Source organism: Arvicanthis niloticus, chromosome 2 (assembly GCF_011762505.2).
Source record: "Arvicanthis niloticus isolate mArvNil1 chromosome 2, mArvNil1.pat.X, whole genome shotgun sequence".
In the NCBI taxonomy this organism is placed as follows: Eukaryota; Metazoa; Chordata; class Mammalia; order Rodentia; family Muridae; genus Arvicanthis; species Arvicanthis niloticus.
In genome coordinates, this window is record NC_047659.1 from 134,863,533 (window position 1) to 134,883,226 (window position 19,694).

General features: G+C 47.9%; 1 protein-coding gene across 2 annotated transcripts in view; it reads left to right on the forward strand.

The window, feature by feature from the left end:
- Eya2 (EYA transcriptional coactivator and phosphatase 2) overlaps positions 1-19,694 on the forward strand; it is a 164,492-nt gene that overhangs the window by 124,907 nt on the left and 19,891 nt on the right. For both annotated transcript variants that reach the window (XM_034496514.2, XM_076930237.1), the window contains exon 9: positions 174-257. In XM_034496514.2, the coding sequence (XP_034352405.1) occupies positions 174-257 (84 nt within the window). The remainder of the gene's footprint in view (positions 1-173; positions 258-19,694) is intronic.

Sequence of the window (19,694 nt, forward strand, 5' to 3'; positions counted from 1 at the left end):
TGTGGCTGGTGGGAGTCCAAAAATTAGCCACGATGATATGCTTACAATTGGGGTTCAGCGGTGGCTCAGGGCACGGCGTGGGTCCCCCTATCTGCAGACTTCTCCAAGAGGACTGGGACCTGTAGACATTAAGTAGACATAGGAGACTCCATCTTTCCTCTCTTCTGTCACAGCGCGTGTTCGTCTGGGACCTGGACGAGACAATCATCATTTTCCACTCCCTGCTCACAGGGACCTTTGCGTCCAGATACGGGAAGGTAAGGGTCCACTTTGTCTTTCTCTTAAAAAGAAAAAAGAAAAAAAAAGTCACAATTATGTATCTGCTTACTCTGAGTGCGCCTGAGCGTCTGGGTCCGAGTGTGAACATGTGTGACACTGTAAGTGTGTGAAGCTCTGAGAACGGCGTGGGGAAGTCAGGTCTCACCTTCGGCAGTGTGAGTCCCAGGGATCGAACTCCAGTCAACAGGTTTGACAGCAGGTGCTGTTATCCACTCGGCCAACCTGCTGGCTCTTTTTCTTATTTTCAAATGCAACTGTGTGCCCAGGCTGCATCTCCTGGGAACCATGGAGGCTCCTCATGACCATATGCCAACCCAAAGCTGACCCTTTGAGTCAGCCCAGGATTGGATGCTATGGAATGTTCCTTTGGTGTGTGAGAATTTCATACATTGCCTATCTGCCATCTCATGCCTTAGCCTCCAGAGCATGAAGTCATCGGTGTCTATAATTACCAAAATCCTTGGGGTCTACTTCAGAGGGTAGAGATGTACCAGAGCCAGACATATAATAAGCTGGAAACTGGGTCAAAGTGCTTCCTGCTCCCTGGTTCTCTAGAACGTGAGACAGTGGGTATCTGCCTCTGTTTCTCTCTCCCGCTGAACCTGGAACTCACTTCTTTGACAGGACTGGCTGGCCAGCAAGCCCCAGGATCCTGTCTCTGCTTCCCTGGCTCTGGGGTTACAGGCGCATGCCACCATGCCTGGCTCTTGACACAATTGTTGGGGACCTTTCTCATGCTTGCATGGGAGCACTTTACTGAGTGAGCCATCTCCACAATCTGCTGTGGACTTAACAGTCCACTAGCAGAGGAGCAGGACATTGGCTGTCTCTTCAGGAGCATCTGGAGGGGTCGAGGGTAGCACTTGAGAGAAAGCATAGTGGCCTGTCTGCTCTGAGGTGAGAGGCCTGGGGTAGCTGCCTGTGGCACTGGTGGAGAACGTGGCTCACCAAGCCTGGGAAACCCTTTTATTTCTGCTCAGTGTGCTGGACTTGACATCACCTCATGGTTTTCCCAGCTGCTCACAGTTTTTATGGAAGCTGTAACAAGCCGGAGGTGTGATTAACAGGGTAGATTTATTGTCTGCCACAATGCTGTGCCGGATATAAAAATGGTGTCAGGGGCGCAGAAATCTCTCACCCATAGACACGCCATTAATATGTGTGGCAGGGACGGCGGCATGCCCTTTCAGGCTCCGTGAAAGGTGGTTGCCAGCAATAAGACCGGCTGCAGACACGAGTAGAGTCAATAGCCACAGCAAACACATGCCATCCCCGAGGGCCATGACTGGCGGGCACACGCTCCCTCGGGGCTGTTGTATGTCACCCACTAAAGCTGTTTTGAGGATATCCATCCACCGAGTGCACTCACTACCCCAGGCACAGACTGGATTATGTTGGGTGAGACTGTGAGTCTGGGAGAAGCCGAACTTCCTATGTGTGTGTGTCCTTTGGCTTCTTAAGCTAAACCGAGAAGGCCCTTGTGGAAAGGCCCTTCAAGCACTCCAGTCTGGGTCCCATCCCCTGGGATGGTCCATGTCATTCCTCAGGGCAAGCCATCTCTCCCCCAGCCCTTCTTCAGCCAAGCCACCACTTCCAGCTGGCCCTCCTTGCTGATCTCCAACCTCTGCTTTCCCATACCTCTCACGATGCTATGAGGGCCACCATCCCCAGCTTCAGGTCTTGTAGCTAATGTCGTCTTCTTCAAGGGCCTTTCCCTAACAACTTCCATCGAAGGTGCATCTCTCCCTAGAAAAGTATTTGTGCATTTTGACCATAATTCCACACTTTATGGATGCCTCCTTTGGGGACACTAAGGACTCCTAGGACCACGGACCACAAGCATTTCTCACCTTCCCAACCCAACATGGTTCATGGAACGGGCTTGCTTAAAGAGCATTTGTTAAATGAACGAATCGGGGTGATCTCCTAGGATGCCAAGCCTCTGGAGGACCAGATGGTCCGTTCCTATCTTGTTTGCTGCTTTATGGAAGCAGGACACAGTCACAGAGCAGGCTATCCCACTTAGCAGGCATCACATGAATATTTGCAGGAAGAAGGGAGGGAAAGAGGGAGAATGGAGAGAAGGGAGGAAGATAGTGTCAAAAGAAAAATTCCTAACTGGTGGCCACTGGCCAAATTCAGCCTGTAGATATTTTTGTTTGGTCTCTAGAGTATTTAAAAAAAAAAAAAAATGTGAATTTATTGCCAACATTTAAAAATCAGGCGATTGCACAGACCAAAACAACCCAGATTTCTAGCTCTTCTTGAAAAATGAGGAAATCTGGCAAGCCAGCACTCCCCTGTGGCAGCAATCAGCAAGAACTCGGCAGCCAGCGGATGCACTTAGGGACAAGTGTTCTCAGGGCCCATGACCCCGCCTGCCCCCTCACTCAGCCATGGGGTTCTCCAGCCCCCTGGGTATCTGAGTTTCTATGCCCTAGGACTACTAGGCTGTGGGAGGTCAGAGCTGGAAGGACCCAAAGCCATCATAGGCAACCAGTCTCCATCATTTGAAGAAGAAACTGAAGGTCTGGGGGAGTCAGATCATCCAAGAGAGAATGCAAGTAGGACTCGGACTCATCTGCCTTCTTGTGCAATCTCTGAATGTTCTCATTCCTCTTCTGGAATCTTCCATTCCCTCCCCCCGGCTCCCTATAAGGTAAAAAAAAAAGGGGGGGTGCTATTTGCTAATTCTGAAAGACCTAAACTTAAGATACTTGACATAGCTGGTGTGGTGGTGCACACCTTTAATCCCAGCACTCAGGAGGAAGAAGCAGGTGTATCTCTGTGAGTTTGAGACCAGCCTGTTTTACAGAGCAAGTTCCAAAATAGCCAAGGCTACACAGAGAAACTCTGTCTTGAAAAATAAACAGACAAAAGCCCTTGAAATAGCAAAGAAACTACTAATTTCTCGTGAGCATGTACAGACACACACATTCACACACATTTACAAGCACATACACACACATTTACACACACGAACATACACATATACTCACTCACACACACATGCACACACTCACACATGCACACATACCCCTCAGACTCCAGGCATAAGCAGCTCGAGCTGGACTAGCCCCGGAATGGAGGCTCCTCCAGGCTTTGCTCTCTGACATCCCAGGAACATTGATCCTTGCCAGGATTACTCAGCTCACCTCATGTATGCATTCCAGCCACAAATGGGGAATGTGAAGAGGGAAGCTACTTTTTTCTTTGTTTTTTTAATTTTTGTTGTTATTGTCCACGTTTAATTTTTACATGAACAAGTATGAGTGTGCACTTGTGTGTGTATCACTTGCATACCTGGTACCAGTGGAGGCCAGAAGAGGGTGCTGGATATTGTGGAGTTAGATATAGTTGTGAACTACCATGTGGGTGCTGGGAACTGAACTCAGGTCCTCTGCAAGAACAGCGAGTGTTCTTAACTGCTGAGCCATCTCTCCAGCCTCTTTTCTTTTCTTGTGTCCCCCCCCCCCCTTTTAAGGGTGGGATCCAGAAGTTACACATATCACTTGTTTCACATCCCATTGGCTGAAACTTTGTCACATGACCACAGCTAGCTGCAAGGGAGTCAGGGTAAGGTAGTCTTTCTCTGAGGCAATCACTTGCCCAGCTAAGATACAGGGGTCCTGTTGCTCTGAAGAGGAAGAGATTGTGGAAGACCACTGGCAGTTTCTAGCTCAAAGTACCACTCGGCATACAATTATTTCTGTTTATGGGACAACAGGATTTGTGAATCTGCGCTCCAGAGAGAGGTCCAAGCTATACCCCTATGCTAGGAAGTCAGAGAAAGGGGAACAGCCAACATGAGCATAGCCTTGGGCCTATTGTGCAGACAGAGTAATCAGGACCCAGGAGACAATGCAGTTGGGGTATTTGTAACAGGAACCCAAGGCCTCCACTTCTGGCCCACTGTTGTTTCTCTGTACTTTCCCTGCTATATTCAGGGTACCCATTCCTACCAGCTGAGAGCAAGCAGAATTCTAAGTTTGAAGCACACATAGATGTGCTACATGGGTAACTGATCAAATCATGGTAACTGATCAAATCATGATACCTGAGCCACCCAGGGATTTCGAGATTCAGGTCTGGCTGGATCTAGGAGCAGCATCTGCAGCGCCCCTTCAGCCAACTTCCCCACATGGCGATTGAGTCTCTCTAAGCAATCCTAGCTGACAAAAGGAGTTTCTGCATCTTAAATCTCCAGGACAACTCTGTCCCACCCTGGCTCCAATGCCCATCCCAGCCTCTGCACTTAACATTTGCCCAGGCTAGACCCAGAGCCCACTCCTGGTATGGATGAAATGGAAACCAAACCATCCTATGCCCTCGGACCCTGAAATGCTCTTTCTGGAAGGGTGGAAGCCCCCAGACACGTGATACTTGCTCTGGAGGCCAGAACCATTGGGGCATCCATGCCAAGGACCCATAACTCACTGCCCACTCTGTTGAGCAGTACACAGAAGCAGGATTCATGTCTGTCACAGCCTCAGCCAGAGCAGGGATCCCTGTTTACTTAGGGAACAGAGACCAGAGCTAAACGATTAAGAAATGATTCAAAACAGGGTGTTTGTGTTTTAAAACAGAAACTGGGCTGTCTTCCTGATCCCAATCAAGGGGTGCTGAGTGCAGCTGTCACCTCTCACTTCTGTGCCAACCCCTCCCACCCTCCCACCCCACTCCCAGGGCTCAGGGCCCACAATTCCTGTGGATGGATCAGCTATGCCCCTAGAGGTAACTTCTCCCTCCTAAGCCTCTTGCCCACTCTTCCCTGAAGCCCACTTTGCCTGCTGAGATTAGAACACAGGGTGGAATGTGTGGGGAGCCTTTACCAGGAAGCGGGGTGAGATTTGAGGAGCTGTATCATAGCCATCTTTGATTTGAGGAGAGGTATTATCTTTCCTCCCAGATCCCTGGCGCTGCCCACACTCCCTCTGTTGGCTCACTTTCCAGAAGTTCCTTGTAGAGAGGCGGAGCTTACCTCTGGGATGGCGACTACTGCTTGTGCGGCTTGTGCGGCTGTTGATACCTGCTTTGTAGAGATTCATTGCGCTTAGTCTCGGTGTACACGACTCAGCAAGTTAGTCTATTCCCAGAGCTGAGAGCTCAGTGGCACGGTCTCATTTTTTAATTTTGTTACATTTACTTAGTATGTTTGTATGTGTTGCCCCATGTGTGTGCCATGGTGTTCACGTGGGTCATACGACAACTTTCAGGAGTCAGTTCTCTCCTTCCACCTTGTGGTCCTGAGGAGCAAATTCGGGTGTAGGTGGGGCGGGGAAACAACCCCTCAGATGCAGACTTGTTTGGGACTGTCCGTTCTCCTCCACTGTTCTCTGTGTGTGTCTGCTTGCACCACCTTTATGGTCAGTTTTGAAATGGGGAGTCGTGCCTCGCACTGGCCTCTAACTGGCACCTCCCTCAGGACCTTTGCGCGTGCTGTCTTGTCTACCAGGAATCTCATTCCCCAATTCTGCTCAAGGTTCTTCACTTCCTTATTCAAGAACCTGTCCAAATGTTCCCTCAGCAAACAAACCTCACGGCCTCCTGCCACAGCTGCTTTATTATTTTCTGCCCTGCTCCCCACCCCATAGCTACAGCATGTGAATGTAAACTCCATGATAGCATCCCAAGACGGGTTATGTTATCACCACCCTGCCAGGCAATACCAGCTTCTTGGAGCCTTAGGCAAAGACCTGAAAAAGCACACAGATTGCAGTGTGACAGGGGACTTTGCAGGAGCAAAGCAACTGAGGGCAGATCAGACGTGATGCACCTAAAAGAGCAGCAGGGTGCTTGAACCAGAGAAGTCAAGGGTTCAGGTATTGTCATGTCTTCCATGTCAGGGTCTAGGAGAGGGAGATGGTTGCTAAGGGTTTCTGTTTTGATTGACAGGCCTGGATCGTGTAAGTCTTTGCTCACCGTATAGCATGCATCTGATTTTAACCATGTTCATCACCCAATTAGGTACAGATGTAAGACAGTAAATAGGTGTTTACCCTGAAAGTTCACCAGAAGATATAATGTACCTTATTGAGCATGCACCCAGAAGTCACTGAGGCCAGATCAGGCTCCTACCTCTTATACTAAGATATGTTCTGGAATATATGTCCAGGAGAAGACACAAAAGGACTTAACAGACCTGCAAGATGGCTCCACAGTTAAAGGTTCTTAATGATCTAAGTTCAACCCCTGGAACCCACACTGGAAAGAGAAGACTAACTCCCAAAAGTTAACCTCTGACCCTATAGAGACACTGTAGCATTTGTGTGGCCCTGTGCCCATACTCACAGACCCAAGAATGATAAATAAAATAAGTTGTTTAAGAAGACGAGTTGCCAAGTAGCTACTAAAAAAAGACTAGCTAATTCTATTGTTTAGAGATGAGTGTGCACATGGCCCAAGCCAAGTGGAGTCCCAGTTCACTGAGCTATCCCCTATGCTTGCCTGCCTCGCTTAGGTACCTCAGGTATAGACCCGAACTGTGTGTCAAACCTTGAAAAATGAATACCAGCGATACTTTTATGTAATATTTGAAAAATTCAAATCAGTGCCAAAACTCAAATAATGAAAGAAAATCAGCATTTGAAATAAGGGTTAGTGACTGTAAATCCGGTCACAGCCCTGCATCATGGAAATAGCCTCCAATGGATCCTGATTCCTTGGCTGACGTGACAGTTAAGTCTCTACAGGACAGATAGCTCACTGTCACAAGAGTAGACATAAACTGACTTTATCGAGTCCTGGAGGTGGGTTGTCTCTCTCTCTCTCTCTCTCACTCTCTCTCTCTCTCTCTCTCTGTGTGTGTGTGTGTGTGTGTGTATTCACACGTGTGTGTACATGCATGTGGAGGCAAAGGAGGACATCAGGTGTCCTCCATCTATCTCTACCTTGTTCTCTTGAGATAGGGTCTCTCCTGAACCTGGGGCTGAACTGGCCAACAAGCCAGCCACCATGAGCCTCCTGTCCCCACCCTCCCATACACAGTGCTGGGGTTACAAGTGCATATATGGCCATGCCCAGCTTTTTTATGTTGATGCTCAGGATCAGAACTCATGTCCTCGTGGGTGTATGGGGATCCCTCTCCACTGAGCCTCCTTCACAGCCCTAGATATAGCTTGGTTTTTATTGTACCTATTTCAATAACTTTTCCCACTTGGACTAAAGTATGACAAAATATAAGTGTGTTTGGGGATCAGTTTCCTTCTGACTGGGCAGGAGCACAGTCCCAGCTGCAGCCTGGGGCCCGAACAGAGCCTGGCAAACAGTGAGAGCCAGAACTGTCTGTTGAGACCATGAGAGTTGGTGAGGAGACACTGAAAGTGTCTGGGGCGGACAGAGTTCTCAGCCCTCGCTGCACTAACGGAGTTTTCTTTTGCCTTAATATAATGTATCTTCCAAGTCAAGTCTGTTTTCCAGCTTCCTTGTCAGCTTCTCCAGACTGGGTCAGACAGAAGACGGTAAATAGGTGTTTAGAGTCTCTAGAGCCTCAGCAGCAAGAACCTGGACAAGGGTAGTGCAGTCCTCAGCTCCTCAGGATGTCACTGAGGTGTGTCTGGTTCCTGTCCCTGGAGCTTCTCATAGTGAGGCTAGTCACGGTCACAGCTGCCTCATCGCGGCCAGGGCTTAGTTCCTAAGTGGGTCATCAGGGTGAGGGGCCTCACAGTGGGGAAGCCAAGGGTCCTCAGAACTCCCTCCCCATCAGTGGGTTTGAGTTTGGGGACTGAGGCCAGACACCAGCAATGCTAGTTGCTCCTTTTGTCCAGAACTTCCAGCTTGATCCTTTGTATAGAGGAAGCAAAGACCAGAGGGCGTGCTGCCGAGTCATGGTGGGTGGGAACAGTAGAGCCTGTGGGTCACACAGAGAGGCGGTTGCTATGGTTACAGTACACCCAAGGCCCAGCAGCATCCGTGTTACTCTGAGTGTGCCCAGTAACTACAGCAGCTCAGCTCTGCAAGTGCCCCACTCCTCCTGGGCCAGAACCATGTCCCAAACACTGGGGGTACAGCTGGGAGCCAAGGCCAGGAAAAACTTATGTCTTTGAGGGGGAGAAAGGAGACAATAAATGAGAAAAGTCAGGACTATAGAGAAAAGCCAGAGATGTCGATACAAATCTGTGGTCCCACTGTTGGGAGGCTGAGGCAGGAGGATCACCAGTTGGAATCCAGCCTGGGCTTCATAGACAAAGCCTCTATTAGAAAGAGGGAGGGGCAACAGAGAAAAAAAGAAAGTGCAAGGAAGAGCGGGAAGTTTCACTGGGACAGGGGCTCAAAGAAGCTACATTTGAACATCAACCTAAGCAGGAGGAGAAACAGATGCCCAGAAGAAAAGCAGGGGCTAGCACACACCAAGAAGTCTGCCTGGTTAGCATGAAAACCAGCAGAGAAGCCAGTAAGGCTGCAGCAGCGCAGGAGAGGGGGATAGCAGCAATGGGACCAGCTTCTGCTGTGAAGCAGGAACCCCAGGGGTTTGGGGAGGAAAAGTCTGGCTGAGTTCTCTTTCAGAAGAAACCCTGGCTGCTCCCCAGAGAAGTATGGTCGGAATCGGGGAGAACCTAGAGAGAAGGGCTGCCATTCATCTGAAAGAGTCTGGTCACTCTAGGAGGTAGAGCAGCAAAGGAGGAACACAGCAGGCTGCATCCATTTTGAAAACAGAACCAACCACAAATAAAGATGAGAAGCAGGGGCCAAGGAGCCAGCTCTCAATAAAATGTACGCTTTGCAACCATGAGGTATTAAGTCAATCCTCAAAACCCACATTAAAAAAAAAAACAGAAGTGACACGCGTGTAATCCTAGCACACGGTGGAACATGCCTACACACACACACATACACACATATAAATACAAACATATATATATATATATACACACACACACACACACAAACATCAAACATACACACATACACCACACACACATACACACATATACAAATATCCACACATACACCACACTCACACACGACAGAAATTTTAAGAAATAAAAATGATCACATTACTCTTTTGACCACGCTAAGGTTCAAACGTGAAGGCCGGTTGGACATCAGTCCATCCCGAGGCCCTTAGATTGGATCCCCACCCCCACCCACCTCAAGACACAGCTCTCCGCTCACAGCTGCCTCTCAGACATCTAGATCTCCCCACCCTCTGACAAACACCAGGCAGAGTGCTTAAGGACCCCTGTTTATTTTATTTCTTTAATGAGAAAACCTTCGCGTTCCTCCCGAGTTCAGCTGTATTTATTTACTTTGTGCTGGGGCTCCGGGCCTGCGACAGGCTGAGGTCTGACAGGCTCAGGAGCCCCAGCCCCGGCCAAACGCAGTCCTTAGAACTCTATAAAGTAGACTCTCAAAATAAATACTGCCTAATTCGCTCGGCAGAGGTGGATTAAGTCAAGATGAATACAATTTAGAAAGGATTTACTGAGGAAGTGGGAGATTTTGTTCCCCCACTGGGGTTGAGCTCGCATCAGAATCTTTTCTCCATCTTCAGACCTTTGACAGTTAAAGCTATTTGGTTCTTATAACTAATAAAGAAACAGCTTGCACCGGTGCTTCCAGCCACAGTTTGGTTTTTGTTGTTGTTGTTTTTAATTTTAATTTATTTATTTTATTTTTAATTTTAATTTTTTTTTTTTTGGTATTATGGGTTGGGTGTCAGGGGGGTGGCAATAACTTTCCTAGCCACTTGCTCATCCTGTAAGTCATCTGCTGTTGTTTTGGGATGGACCAGGAAGAAGCCGGAAGTGCTTTGAAAGACATTCACACAGGTGAATGACACTCATGGGGCCTCCGGCAGGGGGTGGCACCCTTTGTCATCTTAATCCCTTGTAATAGCATAACCCCAAGCAGGAGTCTGAGGCCTGCGCGCTTATACGTTTTCTTGGCATTAAAGGCTTCCATCCAACAGAAAATATAGGGTTTGGTGACTGTTAGAGGTTATCTGAAAAGCGTTCATTAGGGTCTTTCTTTGAAGCCACGGCTCTGCTCGATGTCACTTGGAAAAACTGTCCCCTTGTAGAATCCCCACCCTACCCCCGCCCCCGCCTGGGTTGAGGGTTAGGGAGCTAGTTAAAGGCTTAAAAGTGCAGCCTGCTCCCTTTGCAAGCCCTGTCCCTGCTCCCTGCCCACCTGCCGGAGGGGGCCTGAAAAGGAGAAGAAAGAGGTTTACTCACCTCTGAAAACCTAAGGGGTGAGAGGTTCTTTTGTTCTCTAAATATAGGGGCTGTGCTCTCAGTGGTGGAGGTGAGAAAGGTCCGGGTACCCTGGAAACGGAAACAATGGCAGGGGTTTCCTTTTCTAGTTGAGAGGGTGCGCTCGCCCCCAGCGCCCACCTGTGCGTCACGCCCTTTAGTCTCCAACAATAGGGGTTTTGAGCGTGTCCGAAGGTTGCGAGGATTCCTGGAGCCTCCGGTGATGAAGTGAGACTGGATGAGTGGCCGGTGATTGGCACTGCAGTGTTGTGTGTCCCTCCCCATGCCAGCTTCCCCATACTTCCTCCGAGTGTGTGGACCTTGGGGCCCCTCTAAGGGAGGCAGAACTCAGGAGAAAACACCCCACTAGGACCTTATTCTAAGTAGGAACATAAGCTAAAGGATCCCTCTGAGGACATCACGGGGTCACTTGGTGGAATATCATTTGGTCATGAAGAGGAACGGAGCCATGTTACGTGGGGCAAAAGCGGCAAATGTGGAATAAGTAAGAGAAGAGGCGGAGCCTTGTACGGCTTCAGAGCGTGTGTCCGGGGAGCTAGGATGTGGCTGGCGGTGACCTGGGGTAGAACGGGGTAGAGAAGCACTGTTTTGTGGGGATGTAGTTTTATTCTTCAGTGAGGAAAACTCTGAGGAGTAAATGGAGGTGGTAGCTGCCCCTGAATTACGATCTCCCAACCACCGCCTCGCGAGGAGCTACTTTCTATTCCCGCATCCACAAGGTGGCTCATGGAGTTCCGGTTCCAGAGAACCTGCTGCCCTCTTCTGACCTCTCTGGATATCGGGCAAACACACGGAGCACAGACACACACATAGGCAAAACACCCATATTCATACAATAAATTCATTTTAAAAAAAAACAGACACAGTGGAGTACACTGGTAATCCCTGTATTTAGTGAAGAGGTGGGGACTGGAAGCTGGGGAATCAGGAGTTCAAGGGCAGCCTCCCTACATAATAAATACTCCACTCAAAAAACATAGTTGTTTTATTTTGGGTTTTGATAAGGATGGAATGCAGGGTTTGTGTATACTCAGCAAGCCACACACAATGTTTTTTTTAAAACAATCGGAGTTCAAGGTCATCCTCAACTACTTAGCTTCAAGACAGAAGGAGACTTCAGTGGCCTCTACACCAAACATTGCTGAGGTGCTTGGGGATGTATGTGTGTTCAGTGGATCCTGTGGGAAGCAAGCAGCACGCCACACCCCATACCTCAGCATAATCGGTACACACATACCACAAAAAGAAATAGTGTCTGTTATAAAGAGAAAGCGCCACACGCCTTAGTTAACGTGCAAAGCAAAAGCTTGTTAGACATACAGGGTTTCTCCAGCTCACCACAGCCCCCAGCCCTGTGTCCAAGGACAGCAGGCTCTTGTGCTGCCGACCTTTTCCATTCTGTGTGTCAAATATGGCCCACTAACTCTCTTTGTAAATAAGGTTTGGGGGCTGGAGAGATGGCTCAGTGGTTAAGAGCACTGGCTGCTCTTCCAGAGGTCCTGAGTTCAATTCCCAGCAACCACATGGTGGCTCACAACATCTGTAATGGAATCCGATTCCCTCTTTTGGTTTTCTGAAGACAGCTACTGTATACTCACATACACAAAATAAATAAATCTCTAAAATAAAATAAAGTTTTACTGACACAGAACCATTCCCATGCAGTTACATATTGTCCAAGGCTGCTTTTGTGTTGTCCCCTGAGGGTTGAGGGGTTATAGTTGAGATCACACAGAACATAAAGCGTAGTATGCTTTGTATTTAAAAAAAAAAAAATCACCCTCTTGTGCTCTCAAGTGTACTCTGAAATCAAATGACACAAGTTCAAAGCCAGCCTCATCCCCCTGGCTGTATCCTCATCCCCGTATCCTCAGCCCCTAGCTGTATTCTCATCCCCTAGCTGTATCTAACAGGTTGCTTGGCCTCCGTGTGCCTTCTCGATTTCTAAGTTGGAATGTGCACATTAATACGTCATAGGTATTTAGAAGGGGTCAGCTCTGTAATAGACAGATCTTAAAAAGTATGTGAATGGTATTTTTCTTACAGAACTGAATCTTAAACCACATGTGATAATGAATACCTGTGATCCCAGCACTCAAGGCCTGAAGCAAGGAAGATTAGGGTTCAGGGCCAACCAGACCCTCTATCAAAACAAAAAAAGAGAGAGAAAATGAAAAGAAAAAGAATTTAATTTCAAAAACCAAATAGGTTCTGTCCCAACTGCTGAACATGTTGGCTGTAATGGGACAATGACCCAAGATAGTACACAAACTGTATGTGTGGTTGTGTTTCAATAAAACTTTATTTATGGACAGAAAAGTAAACTTTTAGAAACAGGCCACTGGAACCAGTAGTGGGGGCTGATACCTATAGTCTAACTCTAGGGAGACTGAGACAGAAGCTATCCTTCCAGTTTAAAGGTCAGTGGGACACAGCAAAATCTTGTCTCAAAGAAATAAAAACCATGCAGTTGGTTATGAGCAGTTATGTGTCTGTGAAAGGGGAGCTGAAGGATTGCTACTGTGACAAGCAGAGAGCAGGAACCATGGGGTGCTGGTACAGGTCTGTCCTGGACCCTGCTCATGTCAGGGTGATGGTCTCAGCCAAGCTTTCAAAGTTTTCCCACTTGCAATAGAGACAGCCGCTGGGTCCAGGGCAAACAAGATGGAGTCTGCTGCCTCCTCTGTGCTTCTGGCCTTGGATAGAGTGAAAACTGCCACGTCTAGAAGGCATTGTGTTCTTTAAACATAAACCACTTAAAACCAACAACAATCCATGTGCTGTGTGGCTACATGACACCCAGAGATCGGAGCTGGCTGGAACACCTTTGCTGGAACATCTCTTTCTCTTGACGCTGATTCCATCCTGGGTCCTCGGTTGGCTCTTGTCACGGTGACAGAATGTATCCCGCGGTCTTTGGTGGAGTTCTCGTTCATACACATAAACCCATGTGTTGATATTTTCCTATTCTTCTCACTCTCCTGTTCTCTGGAACTGCCGAGGAAGCAAGTCTGAGAGGCTTTTGGTTTGTGTTGTTTTCCTTTGCAGTTCAAACACATGAATTAACCTCGTCTTTTTCTTCACGACCATCATTTTCTTGTCTTTCTCTTTTAAAAAGTTTTTTTTTCTTTCTCTTTCTCTTTTTCTAACAAGCTGATCTGTTTTCCAGGAGTTTCCAAGTAATTAAACCCAATTAAAACCATTAAATTCATGCTTTTAATGACAACTTTATTATTTAAGGCTAACCGCAAGGAGGAGGTTTAACTGGCCGAGCCTCCCACTGTGTGCTAATCCGCCCCTAACCTCTGGCTGACACTCAGAGAGATAAACCCCACAGAATAAGCAAGCTGCTTTAATGAATAGCTTTAATTAGTACTTTTCTTCCTCCTGGCAGAGTAATTATTTGTTCGGCTTCTAAACAACTACTTGGCAGGAATATTCAAAGGCCCGGTAGATTTGGATGACGTGATGGCTTCGATAGGTTTTGTGTGCGCAGGTGGGATTTTTTTTTTTTTTTTTTTAAGGAAGAGAGGGGGTCTTCATACCAAAATAGGTGCAATAGTATATCATCCTGCATATCATACTGAAGTTGGGGATGGCAGCGTAATTGACACAAAAGAAAAAGGAAGGTGACCGCAGGCAGTGGGCTGTGAGCCAGCTCTAGTGTTGGCGAGACACTCACCCTGTGTACAGAATGTGGGCAAGCCCAGACAGCACCACTCAGAGACACAAGCCTGGCTCCGGGGCAGTCTGGGTCCTGACAGGAGAGGAAAGGGCCTGGGTGGCACAGTGCCAAGCCATCACCTTCCCTCTGCCCCCAAACCTTTCTCCAGGTGGCATCTGAGGAAGGAAGAATCAAGTTTACAGGATAGATGTGGCCAGAGAGGCCCATGAATGGCCAATCCCAAAAGCAGAGACTTTCCCTGTGACCAGACTGCCTCTGTTGACCCATGTCTCAGAAATGGAGACTGTGGCTACTCAGGTCAGGATGAGGGCCTGAAGTTTTAAGTGAGCTGTCCCCAAGTCACCTTCAGAAAATATGGGTAGAGGCCCAGTATGCACCCAGGGTTCTCAGTGTGGGTACTTCAGACTACTAGGTCTCACTTCCTTCTTGAGACACAAAAGAGACACATCCTGCCTTTGTGCTTGGGAGATTTTAATTAGGGATGAGGACAGGGTCTCATGTAGCTCAGGCTGGCTTGGAACTCACTAGATAAAGAGGACCTTGAACTTCTGAGCCTCCAGCTCCTGACTGCTGGGTTTACCTGTAGGTAACCACCTCTGGGTTTACAGCACTGACTGGGATCGAACTCCTGCTTTGTGCAAGCTAAGAAGGCCCTCTACCGGTTCCAGCCCTGGGTTTCTTTGTTTCTTCATTTTTGTTTATAAGGCAGTTCACTCTTGTGCTTGTGTTAGAAAGCTTGCTTCGTTTCAGTGTTTTCAACCCTGGAATTCAAAGTCAGTTTGCTAAGGCTGCCAGCTGAGACGCTCACCTTTTCTCATCTGGAGTCCTTTAGACTGGGTCTTCAAAACTGGAGGGACAGGCCTGTTGGGCCAAGTCTGGAGAAGTCTGTGGCTGTCATCACTGGGTGGAACGGAGAGGTTGCTATCGGCATTAGGGGTGGAGATTAGATATGCCGATACCCAGAAAGCCTTCTCTGGAAATACCATAACCACTGAGCTGGGGGCAGCAGAGAGGCTCACTGAGGCATGTGTACGCCATGCAAGCATGGGGACCTGAGCTGGGATCCTTGGTGTCTGAGCGAAAGCCAGGCAAGGCAGCATACATCCGTAACCATGTTGCCGGGTAATGGGGAAAGGGGGAGTAGAGCTCCCCAAGGCTCAAGGACCAGCCAGCCTAACTGAAGCATCAAGCTCCAGATTCAGTGACAGAATCTCTTCCAAAAATAAGTGGAGGGTGATAAAGAAAGATGCACAGCGTCCACTTCTGCCCGGCACACCTCAGTACACACGTGTATGTGTACAGACAACATACATACATACCACATACACACACAGCATACATACCACCTATATACCCACATCACACATGCACACCACACACACATGCACGCACGCACACATGCACGCACGCACAGCTAAGGCAAACCCCATGACTGTATTACTAGAATATTCAGACTATGTACTCTCCAGGCACTTGCAAACAAGCGACAGGCATGTTGATGTGCCCTCTGTGGCCTGGCTCACGCTCAGTGGTAGTAGAGTGCTTGCCTGGTACATACAGAGGCCTTGTATCCAGAAACACAAGGAAAAAAGTTAACCAGCCCATTGAAGTTGCTAACTATCCACCAGCAATCTTTCAGAAACACGTTGAAAGAGATGAATGCAAGCAGATGACTTTGCTTGTGTGTGTGTGTGCGTGTGTGTGTATGAGAGAAAGAGAGAGAGAGGGAGAGAGAGAGAGAGTTGTGTGTGGAGTTTGTGCATGAATGTGTTTGTGTATTATGTGAATGTGAGTGTGTGTCATATGTGTACATGCACACACACAGTCAGAAAACAACTCTTCAGAGTTGATTCTCCTCTTCTATCCTTGTTTGGGTCCCAAGAATCAAATTCAGGTTGCCAGGTTAACACAGCAAGTACCTTACCCACTAAGCCACCCAGCTTAAATCTTAAAAAGTAGACAACTGCCATCTTAAAATAGGCATTTATCAAAAGAAACATGATCGTTGCCTTCACTGCAGTAACAGTGAAGTATTTTGTTTTATGTCATTGGCTCTGCAAAGACATACTCAGGGAATGAAGTGTTTAGTTTTAGGGGTTTTGTTTGTTTGTTTGTTTGTTTGTTTGATTGATTGATTGATTTAGACAGTCCTGGGTTCAAATCCCAGCCTTTGCCTCTTGTTAGTAATGTGGCCTTGAAGTCTTGATTTGTCTGGAGAAATAAACTGGGAAGTAAGCTGTATGTCTTCTGACATGTAGACATACATGGAGTCAGAACACCCCTACATTTTAAACAAAATACATAAAAATGTTTAAAGGCTTTTTTAAAAATGCTGGGCTATCAACTGGACATGGTGGTAAATGCCTTTAATCTTAGCACTCAGAAGGCAGAGGCAGATGGATCTCAGTGAGTTCCAGTGCCCGAGACATGCCACAGAGGGATCCATACACCTGAATTAATCTGCTGTGGGTGACAGGGCAGATGGCTGGCATTCTGTGTTACATTCCGCCGGATCAGTCTCCCCCGAGGTGTGACGATGGATGGGTGGTGTGTGTAGGTGCCTTTAGAGGCCAGAAAAAAAAAAATCACCAAATCTCCTGAAGCCAGAGCCACAGATGATTGTCAGCTACCTGACATGCGTGCTGGGAACCAAACCTCTGGCAGAGCAGCAAGCTCTCCCTCCGATGGTGAGCCATTTCTCTGGCCCCAGAAAATGAGTGCTGCCCAGGTGGTTCGAAGCCACGCCCATTTCACTGGCCTGGGAAACCGAGTGCTACAGAGGTGGTTCGAAGCCACGCCCCTTGCCTGCTCTCGTGATTATTGCACATCAGGTTGATTTTGTTTTAGAAAAGACTTTCCCTTTTTATAATTTTACCATCTCTCTTCCACCCAAGAAATAAATCCACACATTCCAAGATAGCATAGCAACCACCAGGCTGATGTCTGACTAGCCCACAGGATAAAACCACCTCCTCAAACTAGAAGAATTTCATCACAAAAGCATTAAAATTAGGTCCTCGTGCTTCCTGGGGATCCAGAGTAACTGTCTCTGCCCCAAGGGCAGTCCCACCATCCCTTTCTAGCCCCTTAACCCAAGGCATGCACAGACCACCACGATGCCATCAAAGTTAATTCCAGAAACCCGCAGAACATTAGGGCTCGCTGGAAAAATCTGCCGAGTCTGGGCCTGGTTTATAGCTTCTCAGGGAGACAGCCACCCGCAAACATCCTAGGCCAACAAGAATGGCATTCCATCCACCCCATCCTGCCCCAACAGAGCCTTTCCAGGGGCGTGTTCCACACTGAAAGCTTCTCCAGTCTCCCCGTTCTGGCTTTAATCGCTCTTTGCTTTTCAAGTCATCCATGTACGATGGTGCTTGTTTAGCAAGTTAACCACAGGACCCTGCTATAATCGGAAGAGCATGCGATGGTTAGGGAAGTAAGTGCCTTTCAAGTGCCTGGCATCTCTGGCTGCACCAGTCAGCTGCCCTTGCTGCATCTTTGATGAGGGCAAGAGTCCTCCACAGTAGTCTGTGGGATAAGAGCTGTTCTGGGACTCTGGGCCAGGTGTGTTTAACCCTCCGTGCACCGTTGGCTGATTCAGGGTCCAGTGTGGATTTGAAAGTGTAGTGAAAGGTAGCTGCCTTGCTTTCGGCTGTATTTAACTGGGTCACACTGTCGATTGTGCCACTAAAGCCAGCAGAGGGGGCTGGTGTGTCGTGGAGGGTGTTCAGGGTGCATCCACCTGAAGATGCATGGGAAGCATCTCTCCAACTCTCACACCTGAATTGGTTTCCTTTTAGCTTATCTGTCCTTTAAAACAATAGTATATATGTGCAAGTACGTCTGTGGCAGGGTATGTACGTATATTTGGATATATGTGTATATGCATATATGTGCATATATATATATGTATACAACACACATATACATGTATATGGTTTGTGTGGGAATGCACATATGTGTGCAGCTAGCCAATGAGCTCGAGGAACCCACCTGTCTCAGGCCCACCTCCAGCACCAGGGTTACAGGCAGCCCACCACACCTGGCCTTTTCCTGGGTGCTGGGGATCCAGACTCAGGTCCTTGTGCTTGCATGGCTGAAACGTTACTGACTGAGCCACCTCCCCCACCCCTGTGACAATCAATTTTCAGTATTCGTATCAACACAAGGAAAGGATGTCTGACAGGCTTCTTTCTGATGAGATTTGGATTTTTCATTTTGCTCTGTCTCCTTCAGCTGGATGATGGTTCAGTTAGGTTGCAGAAGATTGCAAAAGTTCTCATCTTTTGCAATTCACCAAAATTTATCTCTTGGGCTCATGAGTTTGTTGGTGCCTTTTGTCCTTGTTCTGACCAAATACCTGATAAAAAGCAACTTAGGGATGGAAAGGGCCACTTTGACTCACGGTTTGGGGGGGACACAGTCCATGGTGTCTGGGAAAGCATGGGAGGGGGGCACATGACATCCTCAGTCAGGATGCAAATAGCATCTATCGAATGTGACCCTTTCTTTAGTGAGGCTCCACCCCCCTACCGCCATTTGGGGACCAAATGTTCAAACACTTGAACCTGTGGGGGACTTTTCACATTCAAACACAATAATGAATATGGATTCCCCCCCCCTTAAAAAAGCAAAGCGGTATTTCAGAATGTGTTGCCAATTATTCTTAATTGTCTTACCCCAAGAAAGTCTGCATATACTTTTAAATTTATGACATTATATACAGATAAGTATTTGAGAAACAGCAGCCCCTACTGTCCACCGCCTTTGCCTTCTGCCAGGAGGCAACAATTTTCACCTTGTGCTGAACTATTTACATGCTTATCTCCAGGTTTCTCTTTCCTGTCTTCTCCATGATCTCTGACTTCGTAAAATGCAAAATAAAAGAGTTAGTTCTCAGGGCCTTAGCCCAATGGTAGAGCACTCATACACCACCGCTTTGCACGTGCAAAGGCCCTGGGGTCCCTCCCAGTGCCAAAAGAATAAAGACATTACAAAAGGCCTTTAATCCTAGCACTTGGGAGATGGAAGAAAAGAACCAGGGGTCCAAGACTAGCATTAGCTGTGTAGTAGGTTTGAGGCGGCCTGGGTTACATGAGGCCCTGTCAAAAAACAAAAAGAAAGAAGGGCCTGTCTCTCACCCTTGTTGTGGTCACAGGCACAAACCTCCTGTTCATGTCCTGTCTCTATCAGCCAGGCACACACGCCCTCAGCTTTATTCATATCTGTGATTTTCTCTCTTAGAACTACATGAATGCTTCCCTCGGAGAAGCAGGTTTAACACAGAGAGATTATTTTGGACTGAGTCCATCCCTTTGGGCCGGATAGCTGACCTCTCTCCTCCTGTGTGAGAGAACCACACTCGTAGTCAGGTGCATGGCACGCAGGCCTTTCTTAAGGGCTGTGCAGAGGCACAGAGGCGCTCTGGTTTGGATGACCACAACCTTCCCTGGGTCACACTGACTCCTGCCAGGCTCCAAGAGGTTTGTCCCGGTTGCCTTCTGCAGTTACAG